General features: G+C 37.1%; 1 protein-coding gene across 1 annotated transcript in view; it reads left to right on the top strand.

The window, feature by feature from the left end:
• LOC134537689 (myosin heavy chain, non-muscle) overlaps nt 1-12,294 on the top strand; it is a 160,856-nt gene extending 148,562 nt beyond the window's left edge. Inside the window, exons 24-30 of the mRNA XM_063378406.1 lie at nt 3,819-4,193; nt 6,744-6,961; nt 7,566-7,708; nt 8,529-8,718; nt 9,548-9,665; nt 10,278-10,441; nt 11,187-12,294. Coding sequence (XP_063234476.1) covers nt 3,819-4,193; nt 6,744-6,961; nt 7,566-7,708; nt 8,529-8,718; nt 9,548-9,665; nt 10,278-10,441; nt 11,187-11,313 — 1,335 coding nt within the window. The 3' untranslated portion in view covers nt 11,314-12,294. The remainder of the gene's footprint in view (nt 1-3,818; nt 4,194-6,743; nt 6,962-7,565; nt 7,709-8,528; nt 8,719-9,547; nt 9,666-10,277; nt 10,442-11,186) is intronic.
• Nucleotides 12,295-16,773: the final 4,479 nt, after the last annotated feature.

Below are 16,773 nucleotides of genomic sequence, written 5' to 3'. Positions count from 1 at the left end.
TGTATCGGAAGATGACATTCACGTTAAGGACTGGGTTCTTGTAGGATTCGCTGCAGAAACTGGAAGCAAACCAGGACCCAGCAAACTTCTGTATTACATAAGTCAAGTTGTGCAGAAACTCGACTGTGAAACCTTTGAAGCAAGTTTTCTAAGATTCAAACAAACACGAGATTTTTCGGGACATATATATGTGTTTCCAGCTGTGTTGGACTTTTCCATTTTTACCTTCAGCCAGGTCAGAACCAGAAGTTATCCGGAGAGGCCAGCTCAAGTTCAAATTTAACCACAACTCAATTTCATGAAATGCTGCTAAAATTATAACTTAAGTTCAAATCATTAGTGGTTAGTTATACAGGACCATACAGTATGTATTATAATTTTGTGGTGCTTTTCTGTTGTTTTAGAAGAGACTATACTTGTACCGGGTAATATATAAGATATTCAAGAATAGTTACAGGTATGTTCATTAAAATAAAAACATTTTATGCCTAAGCTATGTATTATTACAAATAACGTGAAAAATCTTATTGAAAAAAAAATTATAAAAAAAAATTTTACATGGCTGTTTTATTAAAAATTGTTAGTTGCAAGAAAAACACTGATCCTTTTCACACCACAGGCTCTACAAAAAGGATCATGCATACATTTCAGTGAGTGATCCTATTCACCCCATATTTGGGGTGAATAGGATCACACAATATTTATAGTTTTTTTGCAAAAACCATTAGACATAATAGAACATGACTAAACCACTAGAAACTATGGATAAAGACTCAAGTTTTGAATGGATAAAAACATTTTTTTATTTCATATTTCCCATTGACATTCCAACGTGAATTTTCAAACTGATCCTATTCACCTCATTTTACGGTACCGTAATAAAATACAGCATATTTGCCCTTTGGTTCACGAGTCATCTACCTACTTCACTAACTCTTGTTTCAGTGAAATTTTAATTAGTTTCCATAAGAAACATCCGAATATTTATTTCACGTGTCACATGATGCATATGCTCTGTTTTTGGCTACGAGCTGTTGAATAAGTTCTGTGCTATCTTTTTGTTGAAAAGTCGTTTAGCTTGAAATGAATTCTAATTTTAACAATACATACAATCACTTTGTTCCTTGTAAGAGGCTATTGAAATGGCCTTGGCACTACCCTCTTCCTAAAGGTTTGTCATGACACTTGTGTTTATGCTTCCTTTAGCAAAAAGAGATGCACTTTTTTTAAGTTTTAATTTTTTAGGAAAGAGTAGTATTGTATTTAAATAATGAATGCTAAATTGACAAATAGTGTGGTAAGAACTCTTTAAATGATCATAATTAATATTTCAATAGTGTGAGGTCAAATACTTTATTAGGTTATGTAACCATGTTCATTAATTTAGCGAATTATCCATGATTTGGGATAACCGTGGCATTTCTCCTCTCAATAATCTCGGATAAACGAAAGTATGCTCTATTTTTTTTTATTCTACTAGAGTACTTGGCCGGCAAGAAGCATTTCTGATGCGAGCATGAGGCCTGCTCTGAAGTAGCCTATCTAGTAGCCTGTTTGTTCTTTTTCATCCCAAGTTTTCCACTTCTCTCCTTTTTTGTGTGTGAGGCATTTAGAATGAGGGTTCATAGGGTGAAGTATGTCAGTTTTGCCTGTGAACAAGATTCAGCCAGCTAGGCAGCGACTTAACTGTAACTTTGCAGTCGAGGTTTAAGAATACTCTCTATATATGCTGGAACGTGTTCTGTTCCCCCCTCCCCCCCCCCCCCCCCCCCTTTCCAATACCTGTACCGAGTGAGGAGAGGTCATTGTGGTGGCTAGGTACATTTTGTTGGATGTGGTCATTGGCAGACTTCCGAGTCAAAGTTGTTCAGGCCTAGCAATCTAAAAATGATTGCCAAGTAACTGTTGCTGAAAAAAGATTAAAGCTTTGTGCTCTTGGGCTGTGGCCAGGGAAAAACGATGAGTGTTAGAAAGAGGTTGTTAAATGAGTTAAGCTGCTTTGTCCCCACTTAAGTTGTCGCGTTGGGCAGGTAGCCAGCCCTGGGCGTAGCAAACAGTCACAGTTGAGTGTGGTCTGCTGGTGTGCACACAACAGTAACATAAGGTGACAGGCATTGTTGCTTACTGTGTATCTGTAGTATAGGGTTTGTACGTCTACTTAACATCCTTAAAAAGTCTTTAATTTGCCTTTAATTGAAAAAGGGCCCTTAAAATTCCCTAAATTTCGCTAATAATATTTAAAACTCCGTAATAAAGACTGTTGGTGTGCAAATTATGAATGCACATGGTTATTTTAATGTTCTTTTGTTTCCTACTTATCAGCAAACAACACATGTGCAGTACAATTTGTAAATTTTGGGCCACATGATTATATTTTACATGTAAAAAATAGTTTTAAATTTGTTTTTCATAAACAGCATCTCACGTTTAAAGTAAAAAGGTGTGTTTTACTGTTATACTCGACCAAATCAGTGCAGACATCCTATATTGTAGCCATTACCATGGTGCGATTTCCAGAAATTTTTTTTTATTGGTTTTTGTTTCATGGTCCATAGACCCCAAAACCATCATCAACTCAAAAGTTTTTATAGTCAAAAATTGTTTCAGACAAATGTTTGAGAAAAATATAAGATTTACAAACAATTTGAATGGATTTGATAGTGTTTCTACTAAGAGAGTTGTAAAATTTTTTTTTTCTAATTCTTCCCCTCTTTTTTTCAACCCCTTGCAGCAGTGTTTGCCTGATTAAAAATTGTTTTAGGCAAAAGTTTTAGATAAAAATTATAAAATTTACAAACGTTTTGAACAGATTTTTATAATCAGCTATTTAAGGTTTATTTTATTCCTTGCAGTAATGGTTGGTCATATCAAAAACTTATTGAGACAAAAGTTTTTGTTATATTACTCTTACGAGTTATAATGCGTTCAGACGGATGTGATATTTTCTATATTATTGGGGTTATACAGATTTTTGTGCCTTTCAAAAAAACCTTCCCCATTTCCATGAGACAAAAAAAAGACATGTAAAAATTTTCCGGAAGTCGCACCATGGTAACCGCTACAATGAGTAGTAGTATTTTTTTTTTTTAATCTACCTAATACTCACAGACATATTTATATCACTATAAGAGTACATATCGTCGGCTTACTTCTAAAACCTCGCAAGTCCAGATTTTCCCAAGTTTTATATTCCGGATGTGTTTGGTGTATTTTTTTCTTCATATTTTTCATAGTGCATATGCTGATAAAACCTCGTAAGTCAACTCTACTTAGTCTCTTTTCTATTCACAAATTATAAAACCTCGTATCTTATTTCAGTGGAAACCGTGCTCCGAAAGCTCTTAAAGTTCTCCTGTAAAACTGACTGAAATGGAGTTACGAGGTTTTGGAAGTAAGCCGACGATACACGAGCGACGTACAGTCATGCGGTTGGCCCGCAACAAAGTGATTTACAAACAATTGGACAATTTGAATGTATTTGATAGTGTTTCTACTAAGAGAGTTGTAAAAAATTTTTTTTTTCTAATTCTTCCCCTCTTTTTTTTCTTTCCAACCCCTTGCAACAGTGTTTGCCTAATTAAAAATTGTTTTAGGCAAAAGTTTTAGATAAAAAAAATTAAAAATTTACAAACATTTTGAACAGATTTTTATAATCACCTATTTAATACGAGAATGACAATTTATAAAATAACTTTAACTTCGAAATATTCAAAATAGGTTTCATGTGGGTTGGTTCCTTTTTGCATAACTACGTCCACACATGAGCGACGTACAGTCGTGCAACAAGCTGAGGCGGAGGGATGGACCGGTGGTCGCAGGTGCACGAGCTGGAGAAGGCGAAGCGCGCGCTGGAGAGCCAGCTGGCGGAGCAGAAGGCGCAGAACGAGGAGCTGGAGGACGAGCTGCAGTTCACGGAGGACGCCAAGCTGCGGCTGGAGGTGAACACGCAGGCGCTGCGGGCCCAGTTCGAGCGCGACCTGCAGGCCAAGGAGGAGCAGGCGGAGGAGAAGCGGCGCGGCCTGCTGAAGCAGCTGCGCGACGCCGAGGCCGAGCTGGAGGACGAGCGCAAGCAGCGCGCCGCCGCGCTGGCGTCGCGCAAGAAGCTGGAGGGAGACCTCAAGGACCTGGAGCAGCAGCTGGAGATGCACGACAAGGTCAAGGAGGACGCCCTCAAGCAGCTCAAGAAACTGCAGGTAGCCGCCTCTGCTTCGTCCCCTCTCTCGCCATCTCGCACACCCTCTCTCACCATCCATCCACACTCCACCGTACAGTGCAGTGCCGGCTTTTTGTCAGCTTCCTTGATGAGCTGCCTCCATTACTTGCTTTTTTTGTTCTTTACAAGGGTCTCGCAGTAGCTGACAATCTGTTTGAATTCACCAGTGCTTGCATGTTGTGTACTTTGGTGTAGTAGTAGTTTTTTTTTTGTTCAAGCCTAGTGTAGGTTTGCCACACAGGAAAAATTGGTGAAGTAGAATTTTTGTGAGGAAAGATAAGACAAAGAGTATTCTAGAAGTGATTTTTCTTGTATCTTCTGTTTGTTGCTGAAAGTGGAAAGTTTCGGTTATGGTAGGTATCCATATTTTTTTTTCGTTTGCTTCTATAAACTAGGTATTTAAGCTAGTAAATTAAGCATTTAAAAGTAAGCATACTAACTCTTGTGAATTAATTAATTATAATGTTCTCAGAATGAATTTTTTTTTTAAATAATGCATTTATTCTTAACATATTGCCAAAATATATTTTAGAAGCTATCCTAATTTTTAATTGCTTAATTGACTTCAAGGTATGCCAGACTTGTTTAATTAAACTAGATAACTTATTAGTATTTATTTACTATTTATTTAACTGTACATTATGAATCATGGTGTTTCCTACATGAAAGAAAACCATATCAGATGAGATGAGTTACCAGCCAGCTACTTAATCTGGATGAACATCATATGATTATACTTGGAAAATTTGAGGTGAAAATAATGAGAAACTAGACCATTGATGGAATGTTAACGGTGGAGGAAACTTTTATATACCAAGAAAACCGACCAGCTTTTTGGCAACATCTGCTGTGTTTGTTCCTTGTAAGAAATTTGAGTCTACAATTTGCCAGAATTAAAATATGATTTTGATGAACTTAAAAATGTATTAATTATACATGTATAACTACATGTATTAATGAAAAATTTAAGTTTCATTTTGTTGGAAACAATTCAGAATTGCCTTACTGAGATATAGTACTGTGGTAGTCATGTGTATGAACCATATATAGTTATTAAACATGGAATAAAGTATGTAATCATCTATATTTAGTAGTAGATGCACCCTCAAGGGAGCCAACTGTCCCTTTGATACACTTAAAGTTTGCACTAGTAGAATGTGACATACACTAGTTTTTCGTAGCAATGCTGAAAACACCATCACCACCCAACAGTGGCATAAGGGATATACCGTGTTTATCAATAAGCATCACACCCCAAATATTTTGACAATAACCAAGAAAAAAATTTTTGTTTAGTATAACGAATAAGCCTCACACCAAACATTTAAAACAGAACTTGTGATCATATTCCGAGTTTGTATTAAATGGCTAATAAGGACTTTGGTAATTATTCAAAGTTATAATATAATTGCCTTTAAGGTTTTCAATAAACCTAATTTCTGCCAGTTATTTTTTTTCAGCAATCGTTATTGCCAGTAAAGATCTTTTTGCAAATACACTTCCCTACAGATATCACGCAGTAAATAATTTATTTAGGGATTAACTGTGAATGATAACATAAAAAGCATCGTGAATGTAAAATGGCTACCAACTGCAACTGTTTTGTTTGCTGCAATGAAGCATAATTAACATCTCATCCACGAATGATCAAAATCAATACTATGTTATAAAGATTATATAAAAAAAGGTGGAAAATTGCTGATGAAGCTCACTCTTAAATTTTCATTTCTTAAATAAATTTTTATTGCAATACAGCATCACTCATAAATATTTTTCTCCCCCTCCAGTCATGTACATGTTTTTCCACAACATACTTTCCGCACCATGATTTTCCATTTTCTGACCCTTTTTCAGTTTAGGTTTTTTTCAACAACCAGGTGATCACAACCGCAACCAGTCAGTAATTATTTGCAATGTCTTTCTCACGGAAACACTCGCAAACCACGTGCGAGATGTCCGTAGTCCATGAAGCACATCAATTTATTGGGGTGAAGACAGTACCTAATTTAGGGAGGCATGTGGACATGTATCTACCTACTCATGTAAGCTCACCAGTCTGATGAGGCATGTGTGAAGTGGTCATTCGCTGTGGACACGCACACAAGAAGTTTGATGGCCAGCTTTCAACAAGCTGTACTACTAGCTCGCTGTAGGAAAGGTTTTGATGGAGATTAAAAACTGATGAAAACTAGCTTCTACTGCGCAGCTTAGGTTCCCCCCCCCCCCCCCCCCCCCTTCCCTTCTTGGCGACAGAGAATTTCCGTCGCTCCCTCTCTGTCGCAAAGAAGGAAGGGGGGGAACCTAAGCTGCGCAGTAGAAGCTAGTTTTCGTCAGTTTTTAATCTCCATCAAAACCTTTCCTACAGCGAGCCAGTAGTACATCATTGGCTTGGTGATGTTACCAACTCTTGTTTAATGAAATGGAATGGACACGGGGTCATCTCACAAGGTGTTCGACGCGCAGCTACGCTGTTGAACGTGTCTGTGAAGCGACGCGCTGTAAGCGTGTGACGGGCGGCGCCGGTGTCCAGGCGCAGGCCAAGGACGCGGTGCGGGACGCGGAGGAGGCGAGGGCCGGCCGCGACGAGCTGGCCGCCCAGGTGAAGGAGGCGGAGCGCCGGCTCAAGGCGCAGGAGGCGGAGATCGTGCAGCTGAGCGAGGACCTGGCCGGCGCGGAGCGGGCGCGGCGCAGCGCCGAGGGCGAGCGCGACGAGCTGCAGGAGGAGATCGGCAACAACGCCAGCCGCGGGTGAGCTCCCGTCTCCACCTCCGGGCGTCTTCAAACAGACTGAAACATGTCGATGGCTTGTATGCACATTTTACAGCAGAGACAAAAAAACCGTGCTACTGATATACGTGGTTTCTTTTTTTTTTACCGATAGAAAGCAGTAGAATGCACATTTTATTTCTTTCAGCCAAACATTTTGTGAGATACGAGGTTTTCCAGCCAAAAACATAAAAAAAAATGTATTTTCGTCCAAAAATTGAGATACGAGGTTTTCATTCTAAGCCATCAATGTACTTGTTCTAACCTAAGAGGAAAAAAAGGGTGAATGTACGTGTCTTTGACATGAAAGATTAAGGTAGAATGTTATAATATGTATGGAGCATTTGCGATTCGGTTTAAGCCGGTGGATGTTTAGAATTTGGCTTGCATGCTAACATACTCACCAACCATAAATCAATTTTTAAAAAAAAAGCAGTGCATTAAAAAATGTCTAGCTTTGCAAGGAATCTAATCTATGTCCTTCCAGTCACTTGATATTTGTGTGCTTGTTATCAGACAGTTAATAGGATACCTATGTTTGATGCAGCATCTAACTGTATTATGTGGATTTTTTTTCTTTCAAAAGAACATTACTGTTGGATGAGAAGCGAAGACTCGAAGCGCGTATTGCGACTTTGGAAGAAGAACTGGAGGAAGAACAGAGTAACTCTGAAATTCTGATGGATAGAGCACGCAAAGGACTCATTACTATCGAACAACTTACAGCAGGTGAGTGGAATAAGCTAGGGTGACCAAGTTTATTTTATGTGGAATAGAGATATTATTGCCACAGGCTTTTCAGCCACACACATTACACCTTTAGGAATGTTTAGATAACTTAACGTTCACTGTACATTATTTGCGTGCATATGTAGGGAAAAAAATTTGTTGTGAATTGTAATAAAACCAAAATAGCACTGTGTGGTTCAATATACCATAAATGACACTAAAATGCTGGTAAATTTGTGAAATAAAATCAAATTTTGTAAAAATTTTAGTCAGAACAATATTTTATTGTTAATGATCCCAAATTTTAGGATTTTTTTTTTATTTTAGCATGTAGTTAGCTACCTAATATTCAGACAAAATGGATTAAAAATAATTTTCCTCAAATGATATTGCACTTTTTCCTTGCCTCATTTTTACCTTAAAAGTTTCAAACGTATACTTGAAGCATACAAGTGTTCGCTAGTTATTTTTGAACCAAGTAGGTAAAATTTGGCTTGTAGCACTATCAGTACAATTATGTCTTGTTGGGAAAAAAAAATACTAAATGGCATTTAAACATCTTGTTTATGTAATATTGTACTACCTTCACAAAATAAACAGCATTTATAAATTTAAAAAAAAATATCGCACCAAAATCTTTAATTTTAAATAATAAAAAAAGGGCAGTAAATATAACCATTAATAATTATTAATAATTATTAATTAATTATACGTCTATTGTTTTGGGCAGAGCGACATTTAAGTTGAGGTGGTGTTCCAGCGTTAAGACAAGTCACTGCCTTGGGAGGGTGGTAGCGTGACGTGCAGTTGTCTGCTTCAGATCTTGCGGCGGAGAGGTCGGCGACGCAGAAGCTGGAGAGCGGGCGCATGATGCTGGAGCGGCAGAACAAAGAGCTGAAGGCCAAGCTCGCCGAGTTGGAGACGGCGCAGCGTACGAAAACAAAGGCAACAATCGCAGCGCTGGAGTCGAAGATAGCAAACCTGGAAGAGCAGCTGGAGGTGGAGGCCAAGTTAGTACAGTCTGGGTCGTCTAGCTTGATCGTGTTTTACAGTGTAACCTCCCTTGTTCAAGCTGAGACACGGAACTTGGAACTCTAGCGAAGCCAGATAATATGGTGTGACCCTTATTCGAGGGCAACCCTTATGGTGAAAATGTTATATTTTTTCTGCCCATACACAGTGGCTACCCTTCTGCGGGTAGATACGGTAATGTGCTGAACCGCAGAATGCCGGGTGAAAGACCTGTTACAGTATTGAGTGATTCACACCCAGCACACTTAAGCATGAATTAAAATATGAAGATACTGAGCCAAGTAAATCATTGTACAGTAGCCTCGTTAAACCAGACTAGATGGGACCGGAATTAGTCTGGATCACCGAAAGTCTGAATCAAATGGAATTTGCCTTAAAATGTATGTAATACATGTTTTGGGTGGGTAAAACTATAAAAATTGATTTTTTTTTTCTTTCATAAATCATCCTACAGATTATTTTTAATATTACGGTATACGTAGACCTAATTTTTTACCTTTGAGGTACTCGTTAGGATTTAAATTAGTGATTATGAATTTGAAAAAAATTGGGATTCATCCTATATTGTAATACAATCCATGTCTTCTATTTGAGGTTGAACTTTATTTTTCTTTTAACAAATTGTTTGATTCTCACCATCATTAAATAATTTTTATTTAGGTAATTTTTTGATCTAATTTTCCCCCCCTCAATACTTAGCATAGTTATGGTAAAAGGGTGAAACAAGCCATGCAAGTGTGTATGATGCTTGTGGAACAGGTACCGCAAAGTGTCTGGAGTTGTTTGGTAACTGGGTGTTTATTGCAGGGAGAGGTTTGCTCAGCAGAAGATAAACAGGAAGCAGGACAAGAAGCTGAAGGAGTTCGTAATGCAGTTGGAGGATGAGAGAAGACACGCCGACCAGTACAAGGAACAGGTTGAAAAGGTACTGAAAGTATGCACAGGCCCACCTGCAGTTAAATAAATATTCCATCTGTTGATACCATATGATCAAATATTTTAGAACAGTTATTTTATTTGTTTCGGAATATATTTAACATAGTTCACTTCTGCATTAAATTTCTTCATCCTGGCATCAGCAATATTTTGTTAGTTATTGCAAAAACAAAATGTGTTTTAAATGTTTGTGTAACAATTAATTTTTCATTGGCTAACTGAAATTTTGAACATAAAAGTTTCATATTTTTAACTTATTTATTAATTTATTTTAGTTAAATTATACCAAGACCCTGAAAATTATAATGGAACCATTCCTGGTTTTGTAGTTTTTAATCTTCACAGACTCCATCTATTTAAATTTTGTATGTTTTCTGTGAGCACTGTACTAAGTTTGGGAAAAATTTAAAGATGTTATCATACTTAATTAGTTTAGTTTATGTTAAGCTGTTCTTGCTAATTTTTTTTTTTATTGATTTTTTAATTTTGATAATGTGACATTGTGAAATGACAATTTTTTTTTTTCTACTTTTGGGGAAATTTTTAATACCATCCTTTTGTACCTGGTGTATTCTTAAAACACTTCATAATTGGTTGACAGGTGAATGCTAGAGTGAAGATGCTCAAGAGACAGTTAGATGAAGCAGAAGAAGAGGTCAGCCGAGAGAAGGCACAGAAACGAAAGGCACAACGTGAAATGGAGGACATGTTGGAAAGCCAGGAACAGATGACTCGTGAAATCTCTAACCTGAAGAACAAGCTCAGGTGGGTGAATTTTTTGGACAAAAAACACACACATTTACACAAGCACGTTATTTACATAATGATAGAAAACTTTACCAAGTGTTACTTCTGATTATCAAAAACATAATAAATCTTAGAAAACTCATTTACATAGTGGAAAGGGCAATAACCAGGGTTACTACAAGTTTAGGTTAGTCTTATACAAAAAGATCATTAGTTTCCATTCTTTAGCATGCCTAATATTCTGTTTAACAAATTTAAAAAAAATTTAGTTCTGGATTTAGATATTTAGATTTATAAAAAGGGAGAAAAATATGTACTAAGTACCTGGAGAATCTTCTATAATACCTGGGATTGATATTGTATGCAAATGAATGCTGATTTGTTTTTAAGTGACCATTAATGCCAGTTTTATCAGATGATAGTATATTTTTGTGCTGAAATTTGCATTACTTTGTATTGCTGGTATTAGAAATGATCTGTAGTGCTGTGTAAATAAATTACACAGTTCTTTTGGCATTTATAAAAAATTAAATTAAATATGTAAGTAAAAATTGCATAAATGTGCAAAATAACTTGGGGGGGAAAAGAAAAAAAAATACAACTTTGTGCCATAAAATGAAAACACAAGATGCATGTCTCTTTTCATGACTTTAATTTTTCTTTATTTTTCTTTATTTGATGTACTCTTAACATTTAGGCTAAAAAATACCTAACTAACCAAGATTTAACTTTGATGTGTTTTTGGCATGTTGTAACTGAACAGGCGTGGAGGCAGTGGCACTATTGGACTTGGCTCTCGGTTGGCTAGTTCGCAGCGAGGCTCCATCACCACTGGCTCGGACGAGACCATGAATGCAGACGACTCGGTAGACGGCGAAGAAGCGTCATAAAAGCATCACATTGTCTTCCTTGTGGGCCCGTAAACAGGAACCATCGCTAGTTTCCCTTATTATATAACTTGTAAAGACAGAGTAAAATATATATAAATTTGTTTGACGTAAAGTTTCAACCGGTTTTGTTTCTTTTTTTATACCGTTACAAAAATTGTTTCCTTGTGATTGTTATATATGTATGTATATCTTATGTTTGGTTCGTGGAACCAAAGAGTCTTAATGAAATGGCATGTATTGAAATGAATTATTTAACTCTGTGATGTAGTGCCGCATTATGTTATCATAGTAAAGTATTTTTAATCGGATGAAAGTTTAAGCACATTCCTTCCTTGCGCTTTTGCATTGCGATAGAGTTTCAGTCCCTGGTATCGCCCACAATCACATGCAGTGCAATTTTGTTAGTCGCCTAGTAAGTTGTGCTTACCTCTTAGTTTTGATGCTACTCTTTAAGTCTGGAGGTGTCATAGCTGTAGTGAGCTCTTAGACTTAAAGTGCCTTACTTGTCAAAACTAGGGAGCTTTGCAGGATTGCATTTTATAATATTTATTTATAAAGATTGATTTTTGAATCTAACACACCAGTGTATGTTGGTGCATGAAAAACAGTGTGTTTGTACAGATTTTTTTAATGTATGTACTGTTGAAAAAAAAAATAATGGTGATCGGTGAAAGCTTATAAGAATAGCTTTAACAAATTTGCCTTTGTTTTCTACTGTTTGTAGAATTATAACAAGAGTACTTAGGATTAAACTGTATTGTAATTTAAAATGTTTCTCCATTATATTTTGATAGCATGCATGTATGTAAGTTGTGTGTGGCTGTAAATAACTGTTCTTTTATACAAGTTAAAGTATGATCAAGTTTGCTCGCTTCATTCGAAATCAGTGATGTGGAACAGAATCAATATTTTAGTTTGTTTTGTAAAATTGTCAATAAAATCATACACATTACATTACAATAAAGTAAATTTATGTTCTTATATGCTTGTATTTTTTTCTTTATGGAGTTTTCCAGCTAAATGAAGTTCATATTGACACTGCCATCCTGAAACTATCTGTTATTTTTGAGCACAGCAGAAGCAAGTGTAACAGGAGTGCTCACATCAGAGTCCCTTCACCTCTGTGCAGTGCAGTTCAGCCAGAGGCACTTAATTTTATTGCACAAATTATTTTGTTAATTGTGAGGGGGGGGGGGGGGGGGGAACTCATCTAATACATATGTACCTCATTTCCTGTATATATTCATTCAACAAATACTTAAATATATGTTAAAGAAAAAAATTAATGTATACTAGTCTACTAATATATCATCAATACTCAACCCATTCCCAAAATATATCGCAAAAATTAAAATTTACTATTGAAGAAATTAATTCTTCTTGTATTATAAGGTTGGATAAAAAAGTACAAAACATTGACGTGTTAAATTTCCAAAATAATGTTTACAATTAAATATTATGAAACCAGAGTTATATTTTGCATCAACTTAAACTGACAACAAAACCAGTAGGGGGAGCACGCCGGTTCTGGGACACTGTAAACAAAGCGACAGGTGCACCTGCACCTGTCGTGCACCTGTCCGACAGGTGCAGGTGTGACAGGTGTTTTTCTGACAGGTGTTTTCCTGACAGGTGCTTGTCTGGGTTGGTGACGTCACGTGGAGGGTGGTTGGGTGTATTGATCGTGAGCCAACTTCGGTAGGATCGATATATCTCGTCGGGTAACTTCAGGCGTGTTCGTTGCGGAGGGGGTGGTGGAGGGTGAGGGGGTGTGTGTGTGTATGTTTCTAAATGAGGGAGGTAGGTAGCGCTAGTGTCGCGCGCCGGAATTATTTTTACAAGTATAAAAATGTGAGGGGTGGCGACGGTTGGATTCGAACCTTCGTTTCTGGATCGTTAGTCCGTCATCCTAACCACAGGACCACGAAACCATATTGGAGAAAAATATTTCAGATGTTGTATATATATGCTTATAAAATATTTATTTTTTTAAAGAGAAGGTATATATATATTTTTTTTATAGTGCTAGTCGGCAAATTTAAAAACGGGCGACCGCCATGTTTAATTTTTTATAGTGTTTAGCGGTAAATTTAAACGAGGCGCATCGGCTGCTATGCGGCCGCCATGTTTATTTTTTTATAGTGCTAGTCGGCCAATTTAAACGGCGGGAAATTAAAAAAAAAATATGTATAGTGTCGGCTGCTAGTCGGCCGCCATGTTTTATTTATTTTATAGTGCTAAGCGGGAAATTTAAAAAAAAAACGGGCCGGCCGCCATGTTTATTTCAACATTGGAAAAAAAATAATAATAATAATTTCGACTGCTAGGAAGTAACCAGAACAGCCAACTTTGGAAAAAAAAATTAAATAATATTATATATATATGTATGACAATCGATTGCTGAAAGTCGCCATCTTGTAGTACAGCATACCAGGCCGCCGTCTTGTAGCATAGCACACCAGGCCACCATCTTTTAGCACAGCATACCATGCCGCCATCTTTTTTTTCTTCCCCATTTATAGTCATTGTTTTTGTTTTTTGCATTTCTCTCAAGTTTGAATATAAAAGAAAGTATTATTTCGTCAGCCACTACTCTATGACTATAGTAGTAGTAGTAGTAGTAGTAGATGCCAAATTTTGAAGAAAAAAAACACACACACACTGAAGTGTAGCCATGTTTTCTTATAGTACTAGACCAGTATAGTTATAGTATGCTTAATTTGGTGTGTAGCATGTCTGTCTATAATAATAATAATAAATAAAAAAAGCTATAGGCATTACTTATGCTTATAGCGTGATGATAAAAAAAATTATACTTTACGTATTTCAGCTAATTAAAACTAGGATGGGGGGTGTGGTGTGTAGTAGGTGAAAAATATTATAGTATGTATGGCGCCACCAGTTGCCGGCTCAAGATTGGGATTGACTAATTGATTGTGAGCCAACTTCGATAGGATCGATAAAAAAAAGTATGCTTATTACGTCACTTGTCATTTAAAAGAAAAGGTATTGTGCATTTATAGGCATTATATATTTTAAAAAAAAAATTAAAATATATGTTTTCCCAAGGGGTGTTGGAGCCGCGCAGACGACGACGATGGCGCGTATTCCCAACGGCCCTTTCGTTCGTCCCCCCCAGTGTAATTTTTTTTATTTAAATAATGACTCAGACAGCCAGGTGTCCGCATAGGGGACGCCGCTCGCAGAGGGGTGGCGGCTGCAACCGAAGACTGCTTCCAACCCTTCGTCCCCCATTGTCAATTTTTTTATTTAAATAATGACTCATACACTGGCAGCTGTCCGCTCGCAGAGGGGTGGCGGCCGCCGCAGCCGAAGAGAACTGTATACAAATGTAATTTCTTCCAAAGTTAAAATATATATATTTTTTCCCCCAACACTTAAAAAAAATATTACGTCTATCTGGTGTGTTAGTTACCTGTACCTGCCATTTGATTAATACCAGGTAGACGTAATATTTTCCGAGACTATGGCAAAATATTATTATTATTACAAGTTACTTTTACCTGGTCATTATTTAAATAAAAAAAATTACACTGGGGGGGACGAACGAAAAGGCAGTTGGGAGTACGCGCCATCGTCGTCGTCTGCGCGGCTCCAACACTCCTTGGGAAAACATATATTTTAATTTTTTTTTTAAATATATAATGCCTATAAATGCACAATACCTTTTCTTTTAAATGACAAGTGACGTAATAAGCATACTTTTTTTTATCGATCCTATCGAAGTTGGCTCACAATCGATTAGTCAATCCCAATCTTGAGCCGGCAACTGGTGGCGCCATACATACTATAATATTTTTCACCTACTACACACCACACCCCCCATCCTAGTTTTAATTAGCTGAAATACGTAAAGTATAATTTTTTTTATCATCACGCTATAAGCATAAGTAATGCCTATAGCTTTTTTTATTTATTATTATTATTATAGACAGACATGCTACACACCAAATTAAGCATACTATAACTATACTGGTCTAGTACTATAAGAAAACATGGCTACACTTCTGTGTGTGTGTGTTTTTTTTCTTCAAAATTTGGCATCTACTACTACTACTACTACTACTATAGTCATAGAGTAGTGGCTGACGAAATAATACTTTCTTTTATATTCAAACTTGAGAGAAATGCAAAAAACAATGACTATAAATGGGGAAGAAAAAAAAGATGGCGGCATGGTATGCTGTGCTAAAAGATGGCGGCCTGGTGTGCTATGCTACAAGATGGCGACTTTCAGCAATCGATTGTCATACATATATATAATATTATTTAATTTTTTTTTCCAAAGTTGGCTGTTCTGGTTACTTCCTAGCAGTCGAAATTATTATTATTATTATTATTTTTCCAATGTTGAAATAAACATGGCGGCCGGCCCGTTTTTTTTTAAATTTCCCGCTTAGCACTATAAAAAAATAAAACATGGCGGCCAACTAGCAGCCGACACTATACATATTTTTTTTTTAATTTCCCGCCGTTTAAATTGGCCGACTAGCACTATAAAAAAATAAACATGGCGGCCGCATAGCAGCCGATGCGCCTCTTTTAAATTTACCGCTTAACACTATAAAAAATTAAACATGGCGGTCGCCCGTTTTTAAATTTGCCGACTAGCACTATATAAAAAAAAAATATATATATATATACCTTCTCTTTAAAAAAATAAATATTTTATAAGCATATATATATACAACATCTGAAATATTTTTCTCCAATATGGTCTCGTGGTCCTGTGGTTAGGATGACGGACTAACGATCCAGAAACGAAGGTTCGAATCCAACCGTCGCCACCCCTCACATTTTTATACTTGTAAAAATAATTCCGGCGCGCGACACTAGCGCTACCTACCTCCCTCATTTAGAAACATACACACACACACACACCCCCTCACCCTCCACCTCCCCCTCCGCAACGAACACGCCCGAAGTTACCCGACGAGATATATTGATCCTACCGAAGTTGGCTCACGATCAATACACCCAACCACCCTCCACGTGACGTCACCAACCCAGACAAGCACCTGTCAGGAAAACACCTGTCACACCTGCACCTGTCGGACAGGTGCACGACAGGTGCAGGTGCACCTGTTGCTTTGTTTACAGTGTCCCAGAACCGGCGTGCTCCCCCTACTAAAACCAGTGATGCAAAAGTGAGATGGAACTAATGTAGCATACCAATAACTATCATATTACACCCACATCTTGAAAGAGTGCAGACAATCAAATATAGTATATTTGGTAGGAGACAGTGGGTATGCACTAAATGCAATTGGTGAGCTATCGACATCGATCCTAGACTTTGTATGCGCACACTATACAGGCATCAGCCTAACCAAAAATTATGCCAACCATTGCTGGTTACATTTTCACGCTACGCAGCAGTGATGGGACAGATAATTGATAACGTGTCTGAAAGAGAATTTACACATAGAAAACTTTTTA

The sequence above is a fragment of the Bacillus rossius genome, chromosome 12 (assembly GCF_032445375.1).
Source record: "Bacillus rossius redtenbacheri isolate Brsri chromosome 12, Brsri_v3, whole genome shotgun sequence".
NCBI classification, from domain to species: domain Eukaryota; kingdom Metazoa; phylum Arthropoda; class Insecta; order Phasmatodea; family Bacillidae; genus Bacillus; species Bacillus rossius.
This window is presented reverse-complemented; position numbering and strand designations above follow the sequence as displayed.